The following is a 19,951-nucleotide window of genomic DNA, read 5'->3' on the forward strand; positions in this document are numbered from 1 at the left end:
ACACTCTAAAAGACTATTCTCACCCTGATCACAACCTGTTTGACCTGCTGCCCCCTGGCAGGAGCTACAGGACTATCAAAGCACGGACCACCAGACTCAAAACAGCTTTCCCTGGGCTGTTAGCACACTAAAGTCCAATAATCACTGAATGACCCCACACAGGCAATATGATCACTGCCTTTTGATGGCAAACCTACTGCATCTCGCACTAATTACAAGAGCAGTAATTACATTTTGCATTAGGGTCATTCCACATCATTTCACCAAATGACCCACGCACTTGGGTCTCAAAAAATTCTGAAAAATTCACCAGTTGTTCCTTATTTATCCAATAGGCACACTGTAAAATGTTAGTTTGCTCGGATGGATGCTTTTTAAGATACGGCCAATTTAGTGAGGGGAGTATGTGTCGATTTTGGTGCAATTTTCGCGTGTCCTTATTTTTCCTCCATTTTCAGGTGTCAATAACTCAGGAACTACACCACATAGGAAACTGAAACTTGGTACGATAATACACCTCCACCTACTCTCTCAGAATATCCAAAAAACATCTGTCATACATCATAACTGGTAGGCATGCCAGCACCTCAAAAATGGAAAAAAAATTACGCTGGTTTTGGTGAATTTTTCTGACTTTTTTGAGACCCAAGTGCATGGGATGTCCTGAAAATTTGGTGAAATGACATGGAATGACCCATTATTTTAATGCAATAGGCACACTTCAAGTACAAAATGCCATTGTATTTATTTTATTTATTATTTTAGAGCCTGGATATTTTGTTTTTGTTTCCTGTGTCTTTCATTGCACTGATCAGGAGTATTGCTCCGAATTTCACTGTATTCTGTGCAATGAACAATAAAGGATTACTATCCTTTTCTATTTATATTCTCAAATTCTCCATTGAAACCAATATTAATGAAATCCAGGCAAAGCGTACCGCAATATCCCACGCTGCATAATCCGACACTACAAAACCCCACAATGTACAAATGAAATAGAAGCTCGACTGACAAGGAGAGAAACCCGAGGTAGGAGATTATCATCACAGGCACATGCAGGGATGCTTTCACAGGCAAAAATCTGCAAACAGAAACAGGTGTGCTCTTTCTCTCTCTCTCTCTGACACACACACACACACACACAAACACACACACTTTGCCTCTGATCACTTCCTCCTTTTCACCTCCGCCATCATTTTCACCTTAAATGCCTCCCACTCCTTTGTCCTATCGTGGCTCTCACCCTCAGCCATAAATCATTCTCCACACTCTTTCACCCGCTGTGTTCTCTCCATCTCACTCCCATCACACCTTTTCAAGCCTCTTAGTCAACCTTAGCCATTCAGGCAGGTTATCTTCGCGGTGCTGTCACAGTCCAACCCGTTCCCCAATGATCATCATCTTTTAAAAAAAAAAAAAGAGAGAGAGAGAAGACAGGAAGAACAGGAAATCAATGTTTCAGAAATGGAAGCAGAAAATGACTTTCTCATTGCCACTTCCACATTTCACCGTGCACGGTGTGCCTCGTTTTGAAACCTTCACAGCACACAGTGTCAGCTGTCACTAAACACCAAAATCTGCCTCACATCATATCACTGCACCTGGAGCACACGTTAATGATTTCAGTAAGGACGCATTTTTTTTGTTTGGTTTTGATTGGGCCGGGAACATTGAGGATGCTACATTTCATCCTGAAACCAGGCAAGATCATGGTAAAGAATACATTATACTCATGACTGAAATAAGTGATTAAAAGAGAGAACATTATCTTTTTTCTTGTGTTTTATTTCATTATTTAGCTCTCATTTGTGAATGCATGGTTTTATTTAAAATGTCTCACTAAAAGCACATTCTGTGTGTCCTTAACCCTAATAAACACACTGAATGCATTTCTGACCTCACACGGCATTTGCAAAGTCTTATTTTAACATATTCAGCGCCACCAGTGGTCTCAAATTATATTGGGTACCTTTTAAGAAAAAGCATTTTTAAATAGTTAATTGAGTATTTTAACGCTTATTCAGTTTATACACGCACTTTATTTCGAGATTTGTTGTCTTGAATTGAACTGGCATTGTTCTAGTGTTTGTCTTTGGTCCGACTTCGCCATTTCGTCTCCAATAAAATCTTTGTTTCATCTCAGTTTCATTCCCCTACAGGTCTTGGTTTTATCTCGATCTTAATCTAAGGTTTTCTGAAACCTTCGCTCCTTTCTTAAACGACCACACCACTGATTCTGAATGTGTGGCTCCATTTACTGTGATTTCTCCGCATTTTTACATCCCAACAAACCATTTTGCAAATCATGCTGGGGTGCTAAAGATATCACAGCATATAATCAGACTCCCTCGAATGTTCTGTGTCTGCAGCGAACGGAATCATCACCATTCACAAACAACAGGACGGATGATCGGCTGTGTAAAACAAACCCACCCCCGGGGTTTATTTTATCTGGCGGAGGGACCGTTTCACTCCACCCAATTTCAAGACACGACAGAGCTGCTGCTTTTAGGAAGACTAATGGGAACGATTTTATTACGGTGATGGAAAACTGGTGTGGGGAAAAGCTTGATGGCCCTGAAAGTTAATTTTCATGAATGAATGAATGGCTGGATAAAAAGTTGGGGAAATTATATGACTGCTTTCTTTGGGAAATGATTAACAGAAACTTTAAAAAAACATCACTGGTGGGGTCCTCTAAGTGTTTTTCACAGCATTTTACAGCAATTTCACAGTATTTTTACAGCATTTAGCGGCGCCTTACGCTCCCCCAGTGTGAACCGATCACGGTGCAGCCGGGTGTGGAGAGGTGAGGCGTTATTGACCCACTTCACCGCGTGATCACTCGAAAGCCCCGTGTTTTCTCTCGTTCTCTCCGTCTCCATTCCTGTTTTTTTTGACAAAGTCTCTTTTCCAGGATTGCACTTGGCGCTCAACCAGAGGCGTGCCAAACATCATTCACAGATCAAGGCTGATGATGAAACACTTTGAAATCTGTATTCGCTTATCAAAGAGAGAGAGAGAGCGAGAGAGAGATATTTCAAAAAACAAAAAAACACTGAGTTGCGTGTGATTGATGGATTCGCTGATTGATTTCATGTGACTGTTCAAAGGGGAGCAATCTGTTACACACATTATTCTTTAACGTCTAATCCGAGATGATGCAAGGATAACATAAAAGTAGTCGTAACCGCAGAAGTCAACCGTCAGACGAGTCTCGCCTGCTGTTGGTGTCGACTCGATAAAAATAAAATAAAAAATGAAAATGAGGCTGTCAGCTGGTAGATTTAACCCAGGGCAATGTCAGGTGGAGACCTTGTGCAATCTGCATGTGTCTCGTAAAATGTAAACGTCCCTCTCGGCTTTTTTCCTCTTACTTTCTCACTCACTCCCTGCCAAATGCTTCTTTAGTCGCCCTTGCTGTCACTCTTTTAGCTTATTTTGATTTAAACTTTATTTAATAAAAGCCTCATTGAGAATCACCAGGTGTTCTCACAGATTTTTTATTTTTTTAATTTTTATTTTTGTTTATTTTTGTCTATTTTGCACTGTTATTATTTTATTTTATTTTATTTTATTTTTTGGTTTATTCACATTATTTATTTTTACTATGGGTAAAAATGCACAAATGATCATATGATAACACATTTGTTTATGGGTATATGGTTTAAAAATTGTAATTTGGATAAATTGTATGGAAGTCAACTGATACAGTAGTTACTGAGTAGTGGAGAAGGGTTAGGATTTAAATGAGCATGTACTTCTTTCTACTCCTTTTTGGACATGTTTTGTTGTTTTGATTATTCTGTATTGTTTTTGCGTTGTGTTTTTTTTTTTGTGTTCAAAATAAAGCCTCCATTCATTCATTCATTCTTTGCAAGAAGGCTTAAAAAGGTCGGTTACACATTAATATCTGATTAAAGCATAAAAAAAGGTTCAGATACACAACAACAGAATAAATAAGCTTAGACACGCTGACCGATGCTGTTCAAGTTATTTCATGAAAACAAACTGACTATATGGTTTCAGGTCAGTCTTAATTTACCTTCATCTCATACCTTATTCTCTCTTGTGTCCAGTGGGATCCCAGGACAGCCTGTTGGAGATCACCTTCCGGTCCACCGTGCCCCCGGTGCTCTGTGACCCCACCACCCCGAAGCCCGAGGTGGCCAACCTGAACCTGCCGTCTCTGGGCGCCGGCGACGGGACGAGCAACGCCTTCTCGTCGTCCAGCGGGGCGCTCGGAAGCCCCCTAGGTAGGGACCAGTGTCTACTCAAACTGGAGTGTTTTCGTTTCCTCCCGGGCCCCCCGGGGCCGCCTCCTCCTCCTCGACTCCCGACGCCTCCTCCGCCGCTGAGAGGCGGCAGGCCGCTGGGCAGAGGTCAGGGTCAGGCCTCCGAGGGCGCGGCGAAGTCGTCGCCCCGCGGCCTCAAATCTCTGGGCAGCCTGGACTTTGCGAGATTCCGCGAGTCGGGCATCGCCTCGGAGTACGAGTCGAACACGGACGACAGCGACGACAGGGAGGACGAGGAGGACGAGGAGGACGAGGACGAGGGCAGGGAGGAGGACAGGGGGGAGGAGGAGATGGAGATCTACGGCTGGGGGACGGACGAGGAGACGCTGAGGCTGCTCAACGTTCTCAACAGGCAGGGAACCCCCGACTGCCTGGGGGATGAGATCGCGGTGTAACACCTTCTCCCTGCTCCCCTAACGCCCCCCCTCCTCCTCGCACTGAGACGCACTAGACTCTCCCTTTGTTTGTCCGTTCACTTAGGCTGCTCTGTAGGAAAACCACATAGCGGACTAACCTCTGTCAGATGCGCACAAACACACTGTACTAGAGTTAGAGCGATACATCAGTTTGGTCTTAAACGAATCAGCCGGTCTGTGGCGTCCACCTCCGGCCGACCACAGCTCCATGTGAGTCTTCATTTCTTTGCACCTTTTATTTAATTGTTCCTTACTGTCGTTTTGTGAGTTAATTCTTTAAAAGGCAGTCATGTGTCCCGAGTTTCCCCGAAACAGTTTCCTTTATCTGCGTGTCAGCGGAGGGTTTTAGTGTCCCCTAATGGTCAAAGTTCTGCTTCAGGGGCCCTGACTTGAGGACAAATGTGCAGAGGAAACCTTAATTCTTGGTCAAATTTAATAATAATGAACATGGGGAGAAAATATTGGCTACCTAAGAATATAGGTTATATGTCGACCTTCAAAAGCCTATGGTGGTTAAACCATAATATGGACTTCCTCCTACTTTTACACACACACACACACACACACACACACACACACATGCACACACACACAGAAATGTCTCAGGAGAAGGTTGTTTGCATCTAATCAACATGCCCTCACACACACCATGTATGTACACAACCTTATCATTCCTAAATCTCTCTGATTTTCCTCTTGATTTTATTCTCTGTCACACACAGAAAGCATTGATCACACACACCGTCACATACACAATTTGTGCAATACATGCACACACACACACCCAACCCAGTAAATCAGTGTTACTTTCTCTTTTTTCGAGCACCTAGCAGTGAAATGCTCATCATCTCACTTTCTTGTGCAAATGTCCAGGGTGGCAAAACTTGACATATTGAATTTTGAGTTAGGCATTATTTAGTTTTCCAAATTTCAGAAACTAGTTTCTCTGTTTGTATCCCAGCTAGCCTGAAATGACTTTTTGGTCTTGTTAAAATTCCTCATTGAGAGTGCTGCTCGCTGCCAGGCAAGATGTCTGCACTGCCTGTGGTTTGAATGGGGAAAGCCAATAATTCTGTTAACACGCTGTATTTTCCTGCATTTGTTATCGTTTAAAGTGCCAAGACCGGAGCCAGTTTTCCCTCAGAACAAACTGAAATTCAAAATGTCATTCTGCAACGGCTCGTGTGGTGTGTGTGTGTGTGTGTGCACTCATCCTTATCGTCGGGGATGTCGGGATGCCACTAAACCACTAAACTCACTCCTCTGGTTTGAAAAAAAAAAAAAAAAAAAAAAGTACTGTGTTGCCCTGCAGCTAACTCAGGAGCGTGCTTTTGATTTGTGTGGATTTGGAGCGCAGCTGTCAATCACGCTGGCAGCAACATGACTCGGGGTTTGCAGGACTTGAAGAGAGAAGCGGTCAGCTCCCGTCCTCGCCGCCATGAATGATGAATAAAGTGACTCCGATGAGGAAAGACGAGTGCATCGTGCAAGACTGAAGCCACATCTGGGGAGGAACTCTGTTCAACGTCTGCGTGTGTTTGGAGCGGGATCGTCTCTTTGGCTCACTTCGTAATGAATCAAAGGCTATTTTTAGACAAAAAAAAAAAAATATTCCTGCACATTGTATCTCTCTATGTAAACATCTTTTCTACGTCGGCCCATGAAACTGTCAAAAAGCGCTCCGTCTGCAGGCGAACCCTCTTTTTTTTGTTTCCTCGTAGTTTTGTGACATGGCAGTGAAGCATGTTTGCATTCCTTCTCACTTGTCCGCACATAACCTGCTTTTTTTTTTTTTTTTTTTTTTTTTTTCAATTTATGTAAAGCCAGGATTAGTTTGTTGGACCTCGAGGAACTCCGTTTGATTCCTTTATTTTATTCCACAAACACGCCGCTCATGCGACTCACGGGCCACCGACAGTGGTCTTGTTTGTTCAAACCCAGCTCTGTGTATGGCCTCCAGGTGAAATACAGTATTAAACTATTCTGTTTGTTTCACTGAAGAAAGCCATGGAGTGTTTTTTTTTTTGTGGTTGTTATTGTTGTTGTTGTTTTTTTTAAAGGCATAGCTTATCAAAGCCATACTTCTGTCAAATCAGCACAAGCAGTTTTCTTATATTTGCCAAAGCAATATAGGAATTGGGCAGATTTAGCGGGGAATGGGGCCAGTTCTCTGTGTGCGCCCGATCTCGTGTAAAGAGCCTTAGCCTGATATGAATCGAACCAATCTAGTGAGAGCCCAGCAAACTAACTTTGAGTTAAACACTTTACCCTCTCAAAGTATTTGTATTAACGGATGACAGAGATACTATCGGAAGATGTCATTTCTCGAAAGGGAATCTGGAAATCTGTGCCAAGCCAAGTCAGTCTCAAAGGAGAGGTAACCCACATATGTGTGTGTGTGTGTGTGTGTGAGCGTGTGTGATGTGTGCCAGCAAACTGCCTTTTTATCTCAGACCCTCAAACAGACACATATTGAAGCAGAGGAAGCTCATTTCATCACAGATTTTTTTTTTTTTTTTTTTCTTCCTCCAGAGAGCCAAACATAGACAGATAACATCGGTAAGACTGAAACATGTTTACTGGAGCGGAGCCTTGAAATTCCCACAATCATGGAAGGAGTTTCTTAGTTTGTGTTTGAACCTGCAGTAAGGAGCCGTCCACTTTGGGATGATTTGTGGGATTTTTGTTTCTTGTGGCAGGAAATTAAATTAGGCTTGAAAAGTGCGCTTCAGGGGCGCCCCGGCGGCTCAGGTGGTAGAGCGCGGAGTCGGTGCTGCGGCGGCGTGGGTTTGAATCCCCTCGCTCTCCGCCGCCACTGTCAAACAAAGCAGAAAGGCCAAGAAATCATCTTAAAAAAGAAAAGAATAGAAAAGAAAAATATACTTCAAGTCGCTTTCAGTCTTAACAGACCAAAAAAAAAAAACCCAAAAAACAGTCTGTAGGTAGGTAAGTGCGTCTGTGGTTTTTGTCCAAAAAAAAAAAAAAAAAAACAGAAGGAGAATGTGCTCTTTGGAGAAGGAATAGTCTCATTAAAATTATAACAAAAAATTATAACAAAAAACCTAGAAATTTTTTATTCCCAATGAGCAGTTCTCGGATAAATAACGTTTAAATAAATAAATAAATAAATAAATAAATAAATAAATAAAAAAACACTTCTAAGGCAACATTTCTGCCAAAAACAGTTAAAAAAATCTTCATTAAACTGGCAAAATCATACTTTAAATATTAATAGAGCCAATATGTTTCAGCCACAGGTGTTCATCAGGGTGGTTGCAGTTTTCAGGAGAAAAAAAAAAACCTTTGGGAAAGTGAGGAATTATCAGACAAGGTAATCAGACATGCTGTAATTTTAATCACAGTATGCAATTCCAGTAGAAATTGTTTAATTATATGTAAAAGTTCTGTATTATAGCCAACAGAAACGCAGAACCCGGCAGATGTAGTCGTTAATTTCCAGTCGGCGTGCCAGCTGAACCTTTTTTCGGGAAACTCAAACTTCAATTTCAATTTGACGCCATGTACATGAATGCATCAGCATGCACAGCGGAGGAAAACTTCAAAACGACCGCCCGGAAACAAAACGACTGCAGCTTCTAAAACGTTGAGAAACACTTAAAGTCCCGATGAAATGACCTCACATGGCCTCTACTTCCTGTAAAACACAATATCTTAAATCCTGCACCAATAACACCCTCACAAATCCTCTCTCATCCACCTTATCCCTTCAAATTAAAGTGTGTCTCTCCCAAACGACATCCTGTTGGTTGTGAATGTTGTGAATGTCCCGTCCAAACTTCCTGTTTCAGCAGGAACTAAATAAAATCAAGAGAGTAAGAGTCCATAACTCCAAAAAAAGAGAGTCACAAATTATTAGCTGCAGATTTTGACAAAATAAAAATGGACATGAGCTCATTAGTCAAAGACACGTGCAGAATAAAGTGTGAGCAGGATTCATCCATTCAATAAGAAAACACACAAATTAAAATCCGTCGGTTCATCGTTTGGCTGCGAGCTCGCTGGAAAAGCCCTCCGAGGAGGATCCCTGGTGGGAACCCCGAGCCCCACTTTGAGAACCGCTGCTCCTCTCGCTCGCCTGTTTGTGTGTGTGTTTGTGTTTGTGTGTGTGTTTGTGTGTGTGTTTGTGTTTGTGTGTGTTTGTGTTTGTGTGTGTGGGGGCGTGCGAGCTTTGATAGCTGCGAGTCAGACGTCCCGGCGAGGCTCCCGAGGAGCCGCCTCTCTGATGTCAGCACCGTCGACCCAGACAGGCAGACAGGCAGACAGACAGACAGACAGGAAGACAGACAGGCAGGAAGACAGACATGAAGACAGGCAGACACACAGACAGACAGGCAGACAGACAGACAGGAAGACAGGCAGACAGACAGAGAGACAGACAGACAGACAGACAGACACACAGACAGGCAGGCAGACACAGGCAGACAGACAGACAGACAGACACACACACACACACACACACACACACACACAGACAGGCAGACAGACAGACAGACACAGACACACAGACAGGCCTCCCTCCTCCTCCTCTCCTGTCTTGTGTTGCTCTTTAACAAATCAAACCTCACTGTTAAACTCTTCTCAAATCATCTTTATACTGTAACACAGTAAATGTGAGTTAATATAGTAACTTGTCAAAATATAATGAATTTCCTTCCTTGGACAGAAGAAGAAATGAAATCTGTTAACGCCGTAAATCACTGGATGATCCGTCTTCAGACTCTGTAATGAAATAATTTAAATGAATCGCCTCCTCTCGTCGTTTGATCGCCGTAAATGAAATGAAATATGTGACATTTATCAGGGAGGGAAACAATATCAGGCTTTATTATTATTAGAGTTTGGACCGGCTGTTAACGAGGCTTTTTATCATATCACAACATTAACCTGAGGATGTGACATCATCGTTTGGCGAGGCGTTCGCTCACCTGGGCTGGGAAAACGTTTCCCGAGCCTCAGCGTTTTCTCTCCTGTTTTTGAAAAAACAGAGAGCTGACAGAAACTCTGAGCGAAGGAGAGGCGGATGATGAAAGAGGAGGAGAGAAAGGCGGGAGGAGAGCGAGGGGAGTGTGAGGCGGGTTCAGAGACGTGTTTCTTCTCCTTCTTCTTCTTCTTCTACACTCTTCTCCTCCTTGTTGGTCCTCTTCTCCTTTCTCTTTGTCTTCTCCTTCTTCTTCTCCTCCAGCTGTTACTCCTTCTTTTCCTCTTTCTTCTTGTTTTCCTTCCCCTCTTTGTTCTACTTCTTTTTTCCTCTTCTCCTCCTCTTTCGTCTTCTTATCCTTCCTCCCTCATTTTCTCCATCTTCTTCATCTCCTCCTCTTCCTTCCCTGTGTTCCCCTCCTCCTCCTCCTCATTCTCCTTCCCCACCTCCTCCTCCTCCTATTCCTCCTTGTTTTTCTTCCTCTCCTCCTCTTTCATCTTCTTCTTCTTCCTTTCATTTTTATCCTTCTTTATCTCCCCCTCTTCCTTCCTCGTGTCTCCCTCTCCTTCTCTACCTCCTCCTTGTTGTTTGTTCTCCCACTTCATCATCTTACGCTTTTATCCTCCTCTCCTCTTTCATCTTCTTCATCTCCTCCTCTTCCTTCCATGTGTTCTTCTCCTCCTCCTCCTCATTCTCCTTCCCCTCCTCCTCCTTCTTGTTCTCCTTTTTTTCCTTGTTTTTCTTCTTTGTCATCTTCTTTTTCCTCCTCTCCTCCTCTTTCATCTTCTTCTTCCTTTCATTTTTATCCTTCTTCTTCATCTCCCCCTCTTCTTCTCCTCCCACTACTACTCCTTACTCTACTTCTCTACCTCCTCCTTGTTTATTTGTTCTCCTTCATCATCTTACTCTTTTTATCCTCCTCTCCTCTTTCATCTTCTTATTCTTCTTAATCCTCTTCCTCATTTGTTTTCTCCTCCTTCCTCTACTCCTCCCCTTCCTTGTCTTTTTCTTCTTCTTCTCCTCCCACTACTACTCCTCCTTATTCTCCTTCTCCTCCTCTACCTCCTCCTTCATCTTTCTACATCATCTTACTCTTTTATCCTCCTCTCCTCTTTCATCTTCTTATTCTTCCTCCTCCATTTTCTCTTACTTCTTCACCTCCTCCTCCTTCCTTGTCTTTTTCTTCTTCTCCTCCTCCTGCTACTATTCCTCCTTACTCTCCTTCACCACCTCCTCCTCCTCCTTTTTCTCCTTGTCCTCCTTGTTCTTCTTCTTCCTCTTTTTCTTCGGTATCTCCTTCTCATCTGTCATCTTTTCTTTCTAAAGTTGATGGCCATGGCGGAGCAGCATCACACACACACACACACACACACACACACACACACACACACACACACACACAGAGTATCTCAGCTGTCTGTCTCCCTGTGGCATCCTCGCCTTTCTTCCACCTGTTCTTTTCATTCTTTACCTTCATTCCTCCCAGCTTTGCTCTGACACGTCTTTTTATTATCCTCCCCTCTCGTCTGCAGCCTCTGGGGTAAACATGGCCTCTGCCTTCTTCTTCTTCTTTATCTCTCTCTCTCTTCTCTCTCTCTCCTTCTTGTTATCTCATTTATATTTCTCTCGCCGGCGACCTCGCGCCCCCTGTCCTCTCCTCCGCCCGGCTCGTCGTCTGTCCTCCTCAAAATGTCAGACATGCCATGTTTCTATCTCAGCCCCCCCCGTTGATTTATGTGTTTATGATTTATGTGCTGGTGATTCACGCTGTCTGGTGGCAAACGTAAGTGCCAACGCTTGACCTTTGACCCTCGCCCGCGGCCGAGAGGCTGAAGGTCGCTAATCCCCGTCACCACACACACACACCTGTGCTCAGGTGTGTACGGATAATGTGAGGATTTTGACCCGTCCGGCTGTTGGAGCATCCTGTCGTTTGTTTGTCAGACAAGCGACGGCTGCGGCGAAATTAGATCCAGAAGCAGAGGCGACATGAGCTTCTTCGTGTGTGTGTGTGTGTGTGTGTGTGTGTGTGAGTGTGTGTGTGAGAGAGAGAGTAAACGAGGCTAGTTCGGCAAAGTTTGAACTCACTCCCATTCTCTTAGCTGGATATTGATTTCCCCTGTAATGATCAGTGCTGGAAGTTGTGTGTTACTGTAACTTTAAATGTAACTAATTACTTTTTCAGATTAAATAATGCAATTACAACGACTGAATTTTAACCCTCCTGTTAACTCAACTCAACTCAACTTTATTATTATTTATCGCACTTTAAAAACAACCACAGCTGAAGCAAAGTGCTGTACATAAATGATGATAAAACAACAAAACAGTAAAAACAGTAGAAAGAATAAACAGAGCAACGTCTCATGCTGCAATTGAAAGTCAATGTACATAAATGATGATAAAACAACAGAACTGAACAGATGTTACGTTCAAATTTACCAACATCTTTTATGTTTGGGGTCAGTAGGTTAGCAGTTTAAACCTCCACAAAATTATTATAATTAAAATTGTCACCAAAGTTTATGTGTCAGGTACTTTATGTTTCTTTGTTGACGACCTAAATAGCCCTTTAAATAAAACATAACTTATACAAACAGTATTCCTATTACGCCACTGTGGAAAAATATGCAAATCACCATAAAATCTCACTGATTGACCTAAAATTGGAAAGAAATATTAACTTTTGGTGTTTTAATGGCTTTATATTATTTCTAAGTACAGATTTTTGTTATTTATAACCGATGCGTTACAAAGTGTGTACAGGACGAAAACATACATCATGTAAATTTCCTCTTTACCCGGTAGTACCCATTACATTAGGAAAACTCATTAAATATGAAGCAAAAAAAACGATGTTAATCATTTATTTAGAGACGTTAAACATTGGCTGGGGTCAAATTGACATAACAGGAGGTTTAAACGGGCTCATTATTTGCAGCGTCTTCCGTTAGCTTTTCCGTTTTATGATCCAGTGCTTTCTGTCCTGGAAATATGGACATTATTTTTTTCCTCGTCAAGATCACGGACAGCGAGACGATGTGAAAACCTGGCGTACGAAAGCTCTGCGGCTACATTTACAGAGAGACTGTTATGACCTCTGTTAAACTGGACAGCAGCATCTTTTATCCGAAGAAACAGCGGCGATGTATTCTCTCCATCCGAGCAGAATCCATCATTGTTTTGGTGACACGGTGAGCGATCTCTGAATGTGAGTGGTTATGAACTCTCATGTAGCTCTGATGTTTTATTATTGATTCATAGGGAACTGAAGTTGTAGCTCTTTTGCTGCTAATTTCCCGCTGATCTCCTCAGAGGATCATCCGGGCCACAGCGAGCGTGAAGCCTTGTCTCCCTTGTAAAAAAAATTGCTGTTTTATTTATGCTTTGCTGTTATCAGAGTAACACGTGTCATGTCCTTACCTCTTCATTTATCTCCAAATGAAATGCGAAGCAGATTTGTGAGATGTAAACAAGGTTTGGCAGCGTGTTCGCCTGCAGATCCTGTGCAAGGTCTATCCTCTTAACGCATTAGAAAATGTTTATTAATGAGAAGCAGTGGAAATGTTTTTTTTTTTTTTTTTTTTTAATTATTTATATTAATCTTCATCTGTGGAACCAGATGTTCTTCAAAATCCCTGGGTAGACATACAGGCTGCACACACACACACACACACACCACTGTTGTTCTTATTCATACAGTGACATACGGTGGGTAAAAGTCAGTGTCGCGCAAAAGGTTGGATTTAGGAGGAACAATGTGCATTCTGTCCAGGAAATGGAAAATGGAGATGTGTGAAAGTTGTGTTAAATTTGATAATCTGTTCATCTAAAATCATTTTTGTCAGTGAGTTTCGTAGTCACACTAATATTCTTCTTGTGAAGCAGCTGTTTTCAGTGGGAAGCGTTCACATCAGAAGTGGATTTCTCTCTTTCTCTCTCTCTCTCTCTGAGTAGTTATGTACCCGAACCCGAAAACAATATTTGGAAGTACACAAATAATGCTTTGATCCCGAATAGTTTTTCTGTCTAAAGTTTCTCCTCATTATTCAGGAGCTTTTTTCTAAAGAAAAAAAAAACGTTTGGATGCGTGTTTTGAGTGTGAGTTTGAGCCAATTACAAGAGATTAAAACAAAACGTAACAAAAAACATGTTGGTGCGTGTTTGGAGCCAATCACATCCATCTGAGACTCTGCCACAGTTTGGTTTTGGTGAGAGCCCTCAGGCTCAGTCCCTTAGGTCATCGAGGAGCAGCAGCACAGAACACGAGGAGGCGCGTTGAAGCCAAGTTTACATTGTGGCCAAACATGGAATTGCAGCATCACGTGATGCACTGTGGCCCAAAAAGCATTTTCTCATGGACAATAACAGGAAAAGAAGCGGCTATAAAACAGTGGATACAGTGTCACAACCCCCGCTAGCAGAATTTGATCCATTCAGTCCGATTACGTTTGGAAAGTCTAGAAGAGCCGCACAATTCAATTATTTTATTCCCGTTCTAGTTCGCCGAGAGCTAAACCGGAAGTTCGCTGGCCAGCTCTCCAGTGCACCCACTTCCGGTTTCTTCCAAAAATCCAAATAACGAATCCGAAGTTTTTTTTTAAAAGCCCGAATCTGAACTCGAATACAAACAGTGCAATGGCTGTACACCCCTGTCTCTGAGTATGTTTTGGTAAATTTGGAAAGAGCAACAGCCAACAGGGAAAGTCCAACGCACGGCCGTCCATCATGTGACTTTGATTTTGACATTACAGGCGTGGTTGTCGGGCTGCGTCCGCTGTGCGTTTCAGCCAGAAATACAGTGGTGACTTGCAAAGAGTGAGCAGGTGTGTGAACTTTATCAGCGTCAAAGAATAGAATAGTAAAACAAAACACTTCTACAGAATTAATCACAAAAGCCTCCGGTGCTGGGCTCCACGGACCGAGGAGGAGCCGCTCCACCCAAACAGTCGGGGCTCGACTTTAAACCCAGGAGTTCACCTGCACAGTGTGTGAGCCAGGCCGAGGTAAACACACACACCTGTGTCAGCGGCTCAGTCTGCTGCCCTCAGTCAACTAATCAGCAATTAGCAACTAATTACCAGTGACAAGTAGCCGATGTGAGCATTAATAAGAGAACTGACACAGACAGTTAAGTCACGCCAAAGTTTCTTTTCCCTTGTAACAGCTTATACTTATTACTTATTACTTTGATATTACTTTGATATTGCTTTCAAAGTTACTAGGAACTCTGAACAAATTATTGCCCTTGTAAACGAACCAGTTGGCCACCACAAATGAACTCAGTGATCATTTTCTGGTCTGCTTTTGACTGAGAGCTGATCGTTTTACCACAAAAATCTGATGATGGCGATTGATTTGACCGTGTTCAGATGGTCTCAGTTTGTTAACCCCAAGTAGTCCTTGAAAAGCTTCCAGTGGGTCCAGGTTTTTTAATATACCAAAATAAAGAATGAGTTTTTATTTTAATATTATGTTTTAATGTCACCACTTTGAATCCATTTGTACATCTGTACAGTTTAATGCTTACCAAAAAACATTTTCCCCTATGATCAGAGTGCCCTAGGGCAAAATTACTCAAATTGGGAGTTCATGGTTTAATGAAACAACTTGAAGGTCCATAACATTAACAAATTTGAAAACATAACTAGTCACCACTGTCTTGTAGAAGTAGAAGAAAACATCAACATTAGTCCTGGCTAGTTGTATGTTAAAAAGAAAATCAGGTTCTTTAGAAAATTAGTCCGCTGGCCTCTTGAGTTCGACAAAAACACACCTGCTTTTTGCATTAATTGACTGAACTGACTTTGCCCGCTTTTGAGTAGGTAAATCCGCTTTATTCAATCGGCTTCTTTGACTTTTGACATGACTCATTTTTACCTGTTTCCTCTTGTTCTCTGTTTTTCATCCCATTTACGTCACATTTGTACCATTCACCACTGAAACTCTTTCCTTCAGCTTTCCTTTCCTTCAGGTATTTCAAGTCAGGACTGTTAATTACAGCTCGAGGAGACGTTCACTTGCTCCTTTTGAGTCAGTAACTAATGTTTAGTCTCATTGTGATCGCCGATGAAGCAGATGTGTGAGGTGAAGTGTGATTGTACGGTGATGCTGCACACACACTCCTCTTTTTTTGGACACTGCTGCATTTGGATCGCTTGGTTTGACCTCAAATCCTTCTCCTTCTCGCATCTCTCTGTTCTCTTTCTCCCGCGCACTCCGGGGTTTTTGATCCTCCCTGCTCTCAGCGTTAATTAATTGCCCAATCGAGCCTGTCATCGCGCCGGATCGCCGCTCAGACCGAGCCGGGCGCGGCGTTCGGACCACGTCTTATCGATTTCCCCCCTCACAGCAATGTGTTGTTTGAAACTGGGGTTAACTACTAGGACAGCGAGGGAGCAGTGCGGATCAATACGCTTCTTTACAAGTTCAGCCTGTCACCTGCAGGGACACACACACACACACTTGCACTGAAACACACAAATACACACACTGATACCGCCTCGTGTTCAGGCCCAGCCAGCCGAGGCGAGGAGTGTGAGCTACCTGTGTCCCGTACATCAGTGGTTAGTCAAGGTTACTTGTAATTGCCAATAGGAGCAGATAAAGCATAGTCATATGGCTTACAGGCACACACACACACACACACACACACACACAGAGTTAACTAACTGTAACCTCTATCTGCGAGGGGTTAGTTAAGGATGCGCCGTCACTGTGAAATAGTGCTGACGGGGACATGTGGAGGTAAAGGGTCACACACACACACACACACACACATACACACACACATACAGGCAAAACCCAGGCAGCTCTGAAATTAATGACCATGTCTGCAACAGAAGAGCTGAGGGAATAAAGGACTTTAAAAGCCAAGCCATTAATCCTCTGACCTGAGCATTAATGAACGGAGCCAAGCCGGACTCGGCCAAGCAGCCAAACAACACCAACAAAACAACAAATTACTCTGCAGGGTGGACTGCCCTGGCCATAACCCACGGCTCTTTCTCTGTGTGTGTGTGTGTGTGTCTGTGTAAGCATCTGGATTATTACATATCGACCTGAGCGATCCATTTCTCATTTTCGCTCTCGTTGCCGCCGCACACTCCTCTCGCGTCTCGATGCCTCAGCGGAGCCGCGTTCACGCTCCGACACGGTTTCCGCCGCGCGTCGACATCTGGACGAGGCGACAGTCTGCTCTGATGCTCCCGTGACGCGGGGGGCCGGAGGCCACGCCGAGCGGCGGCTTGGGACGGCGAATAATCTGCCACATGTGGAGTTTGAGATGTAAACAGCCAAGAGAGCAAATTGCTTCTGTGTGGCGCGGCGGCTCAAGGCCCGTCTGTCTCTCTGTCTGTCTGTCTGTCTGTCTCTGTCAGCGTCTAGCCCTTCTTCCCTGTTTTCTCTTCGCACATGCACCGACAAAAATAACCCGGCAATCACGCTGAACATAAAATGGAAGTGAAGTGTAACAACATCAGCCTCAAAGGGGGAAAACTGCATCTGAGGCAAGCAGCGACTGATAGGCAGAGACAAGAAAGGACGACTTTGATCATTTTTAGCTTTTAACTCAATATTTGAAGAGTTAATGTGACAAAAGAAGGAACGCCATTCCAGGAAATAAAAAAAAAAAAAAAAAAGTGCCTGTTATAAAACTGCCTGTTACATGTACAATTCTTTCCAAAATATAGTTTCTTAATCCAACGTTTTGTTGCAAAAGACTTTGCAATATCCTACTAGAATGATTTTTTGATTTACTCAATCTGGAAGTTAAAAAAAAAAAAAAAAAAAAAAAAAAAAACATATGGAAAAATTATGGAGATGAATACCAGTGGAGACATCTGTTTATGCAAATGAACTCGATTTTGTTTTGAGTTTTTTAATGTTTCATGGTGTTGTCATAATGTGTCTCCAAAATGAAACAAAAAAGGAAAAAAAAAAAAAAAAAAAGACGCCGTGCCATTGTGATGAAATTACAGAAACGTCTAAGTCCTTATTTAACCAGGCAGGTTGAACTGTACAGACCAATGAGGCTGACTTTAAAAATGATAAAAAATGTTATGTCACCATCTGAGGCGGAAAAGGCTGAGCCAACCAGAAGGAAAAAACAAAGTGAGAGCATTGGTATAAAACATTTAAACACTTGGTTTGGATTTTTTTTTTCCCTTCTTTCACAGGTCAGTCACATTAAGTTGCATATCAGGTTTTCCTGGAAGGTCTGAAACATTTTGGGGCGCAAAGCAAACTTGATCTGTGGCTTAGAAGGAAGCAAAGAAAGGTTTTCACCGCCCGCATGGCACTGATGCCTGTCGTGTCGCTGCTCCACCGGGGCCACAGGGCCAGATGTTTCGCCCCTTTAATCCCAGAACATCTCCAGGTGGTGGTGGGACGTCTCCCTGCAGCTGACCCTAAGATCCCTGCTTATCTAAAGCCTGAAACTCCCCTGTTCCGCCTCCTCCGCCGGTTCCTCGACTGTCTTTTTTTTTTTTCCTGCCTGGGCCGGGCGATTCCAAGAATCTTAAGGAATGGCTAATATGACTTTTTTTTTTTTTTTTTTTTGTTGGAGATCCTGAAAGATTTAAGAATGTGCGAGCGAGTGCCTCGACGCTCTTTTAAAGCAGAGTCAAGTTTAGTGTTCTTGATAAGCTGCAAGGCTCCACTGTTTCGTGGCAGCAGGAGTCAGTCCCACTGAGATTGCTGCCTTGTTACCTCACCAAAGAGGTAAAATGCCCAACAGGGGGGGTATATGCCTCTCCCCGTCTGTCTGCCCAGGTCCATGTCTGGACTACATCGTCCAGGCAAGGCTGAGCACAAACAGGGCCAAAGTTTTGTAAATGCATCCGTGTAACATCGCAATTCTCAGCAATGGACCCAGCGGGCGCTTACTAATGTCCCGACTGGCCGAAAGAGGCCCGTCCTATTGCAGGTATGCCTACAGGAGCTTTGGCATGAGCAGAGCCGTAGTTCCCAAGTGCATCCTGTAACATCATGAAATCCAAGGAGGAGGGAGGAGATCAGTTTTCTCCTCTGGTTGACCAAAGGAGGGTACTGCTTAGCACAAACCGGGATGTCAACCTTCCCGCTGAGACCTTGGCGGATGTGTGTGCTCTCTGTTGACGGTCGTGGGAAGAAGGTGTAAGCATCGGCACATGTGGTCTACATGGAAAGGGGGGTCCACGTGCATAGGCTTAGACTTAGACTTAGAAGATCTTTATTGTCCCCGAAGGGCAATTTTGTGTGCAGCACATACATAAAACACATACATCTACACGAAATACAAGACACACACAGGTCACACAGGCCTATCATGCATAGATTCCCTAACACAAGAATAAATAAATGATCTAGAATAAATAACTAAACCAATAAGACTTGCCCATACTTAAGATGCACTCTTCAAGGGTGGGTTTTTTTTTTTTATCGGGACCTGTTTTTTTCTTAATCCTTGCAGGGTGTATTTTAAGATTCTGCTGAAATAATGTCCCATGGGGTTCATTTGTAACCCTTTCTTAAAAAACCCAAAAATGGAAAAAAAAAAAAAAAGAAAAAAAAAAGCAAATAGCGTAACTTTTGAACCCTAAGTGCTACAGGGACAAATGAACACATTTTTCCATACAATTTGGACCCAGGGAATCCGTTAAAATGATGATGTGGATTACTCTGAAAAAGTCGGTTAGATGGCAAGGTAGCTCTGCATATTTTAAAATGCTGAGTTTTTTTTTTCTGCTTTCAAACTGAAGCTGCTAGAGATACTGGGTCTTTGCATGATCTCCATTTGGTCAGTCATCCCATGGAAATGAGAGAAATCCACCGCCAAACAGCACAACGGGCTGAGAAATGTCAGGGGCGTCGCCATCGGCCGTGTTTGATAGTGTCAAAAAAGTGGATTTCTCCTTTAAACCCGCTCTCTCTTTACCCACCCTCATCCCGAATTCACACCTTAAAAAAGTATTTACCGGCAAAATGACCTCACTTTGCAGACTCATCCTCACAAGATCTCCGAGTCGAGCTGCTTATAAGAAGGACACAAGAACACACACGTGAAAAGGCTAGAAAGAGAGGAACCGAGTGCCTGTAGGAGCCAATGGCTTTTTTTTTTTTTTCTTTTTCCACTCCTGCAGTCTCATTCTCCTTGCTGTTACACTCATGACTACACTCACTTTTTTTTTTTTTTTTTCCCCCTCTGAGACGCTCACACACACAGTGAACCATGAGGTCAGGCAGACAGTGATGTGGCAAATGGCCAAATGAATTATTGATCTTATGACTTTGATATGAAAGAGACTGGAGGCACCCAAACA

At 43.1% G+C, this 19,951-nt stretch overlaps 1 protein-coding gene across 1 annotated transcript in view; it reads left to right on the forward strand.

Moving 5' to 3' along the window:
• LOC115357733 (carboxyl-terminal PDZ ligand of neuronal nitric oxide synthase protein-like) overlaps positions 1-19,951 on the forward strand; it is a 239,933-nt gene that overhangs the window by 199,088 nt on the left and 20,894 nt on the right. Inside the window, exon 10 of the mRNA XM_030049379.1 lies at positions 4,080-4,256. Coding sequence (XP_029905239.1) covers positions 4,080-4,256 — 177 coding nt within the window. The remainder of the gene's footprint in view (positions 1-4,079; positions 4,257-19,951) is intronic.

This window comes from Myripristis murdjan, chromosome 4, assembly GCF_902150065.1.
Source record: "Myripristis murdjan chromosome 4, fMyrMur1.1, whole genome shotgun sequence".
Classification (NCBI taxonomy): domain Eukaryota; kingdom Metazoa; phylum Chordata; class Actinopteri; order Holocentriformes; family Holocentridae; genus Myripristis; species Myripristis murdjan.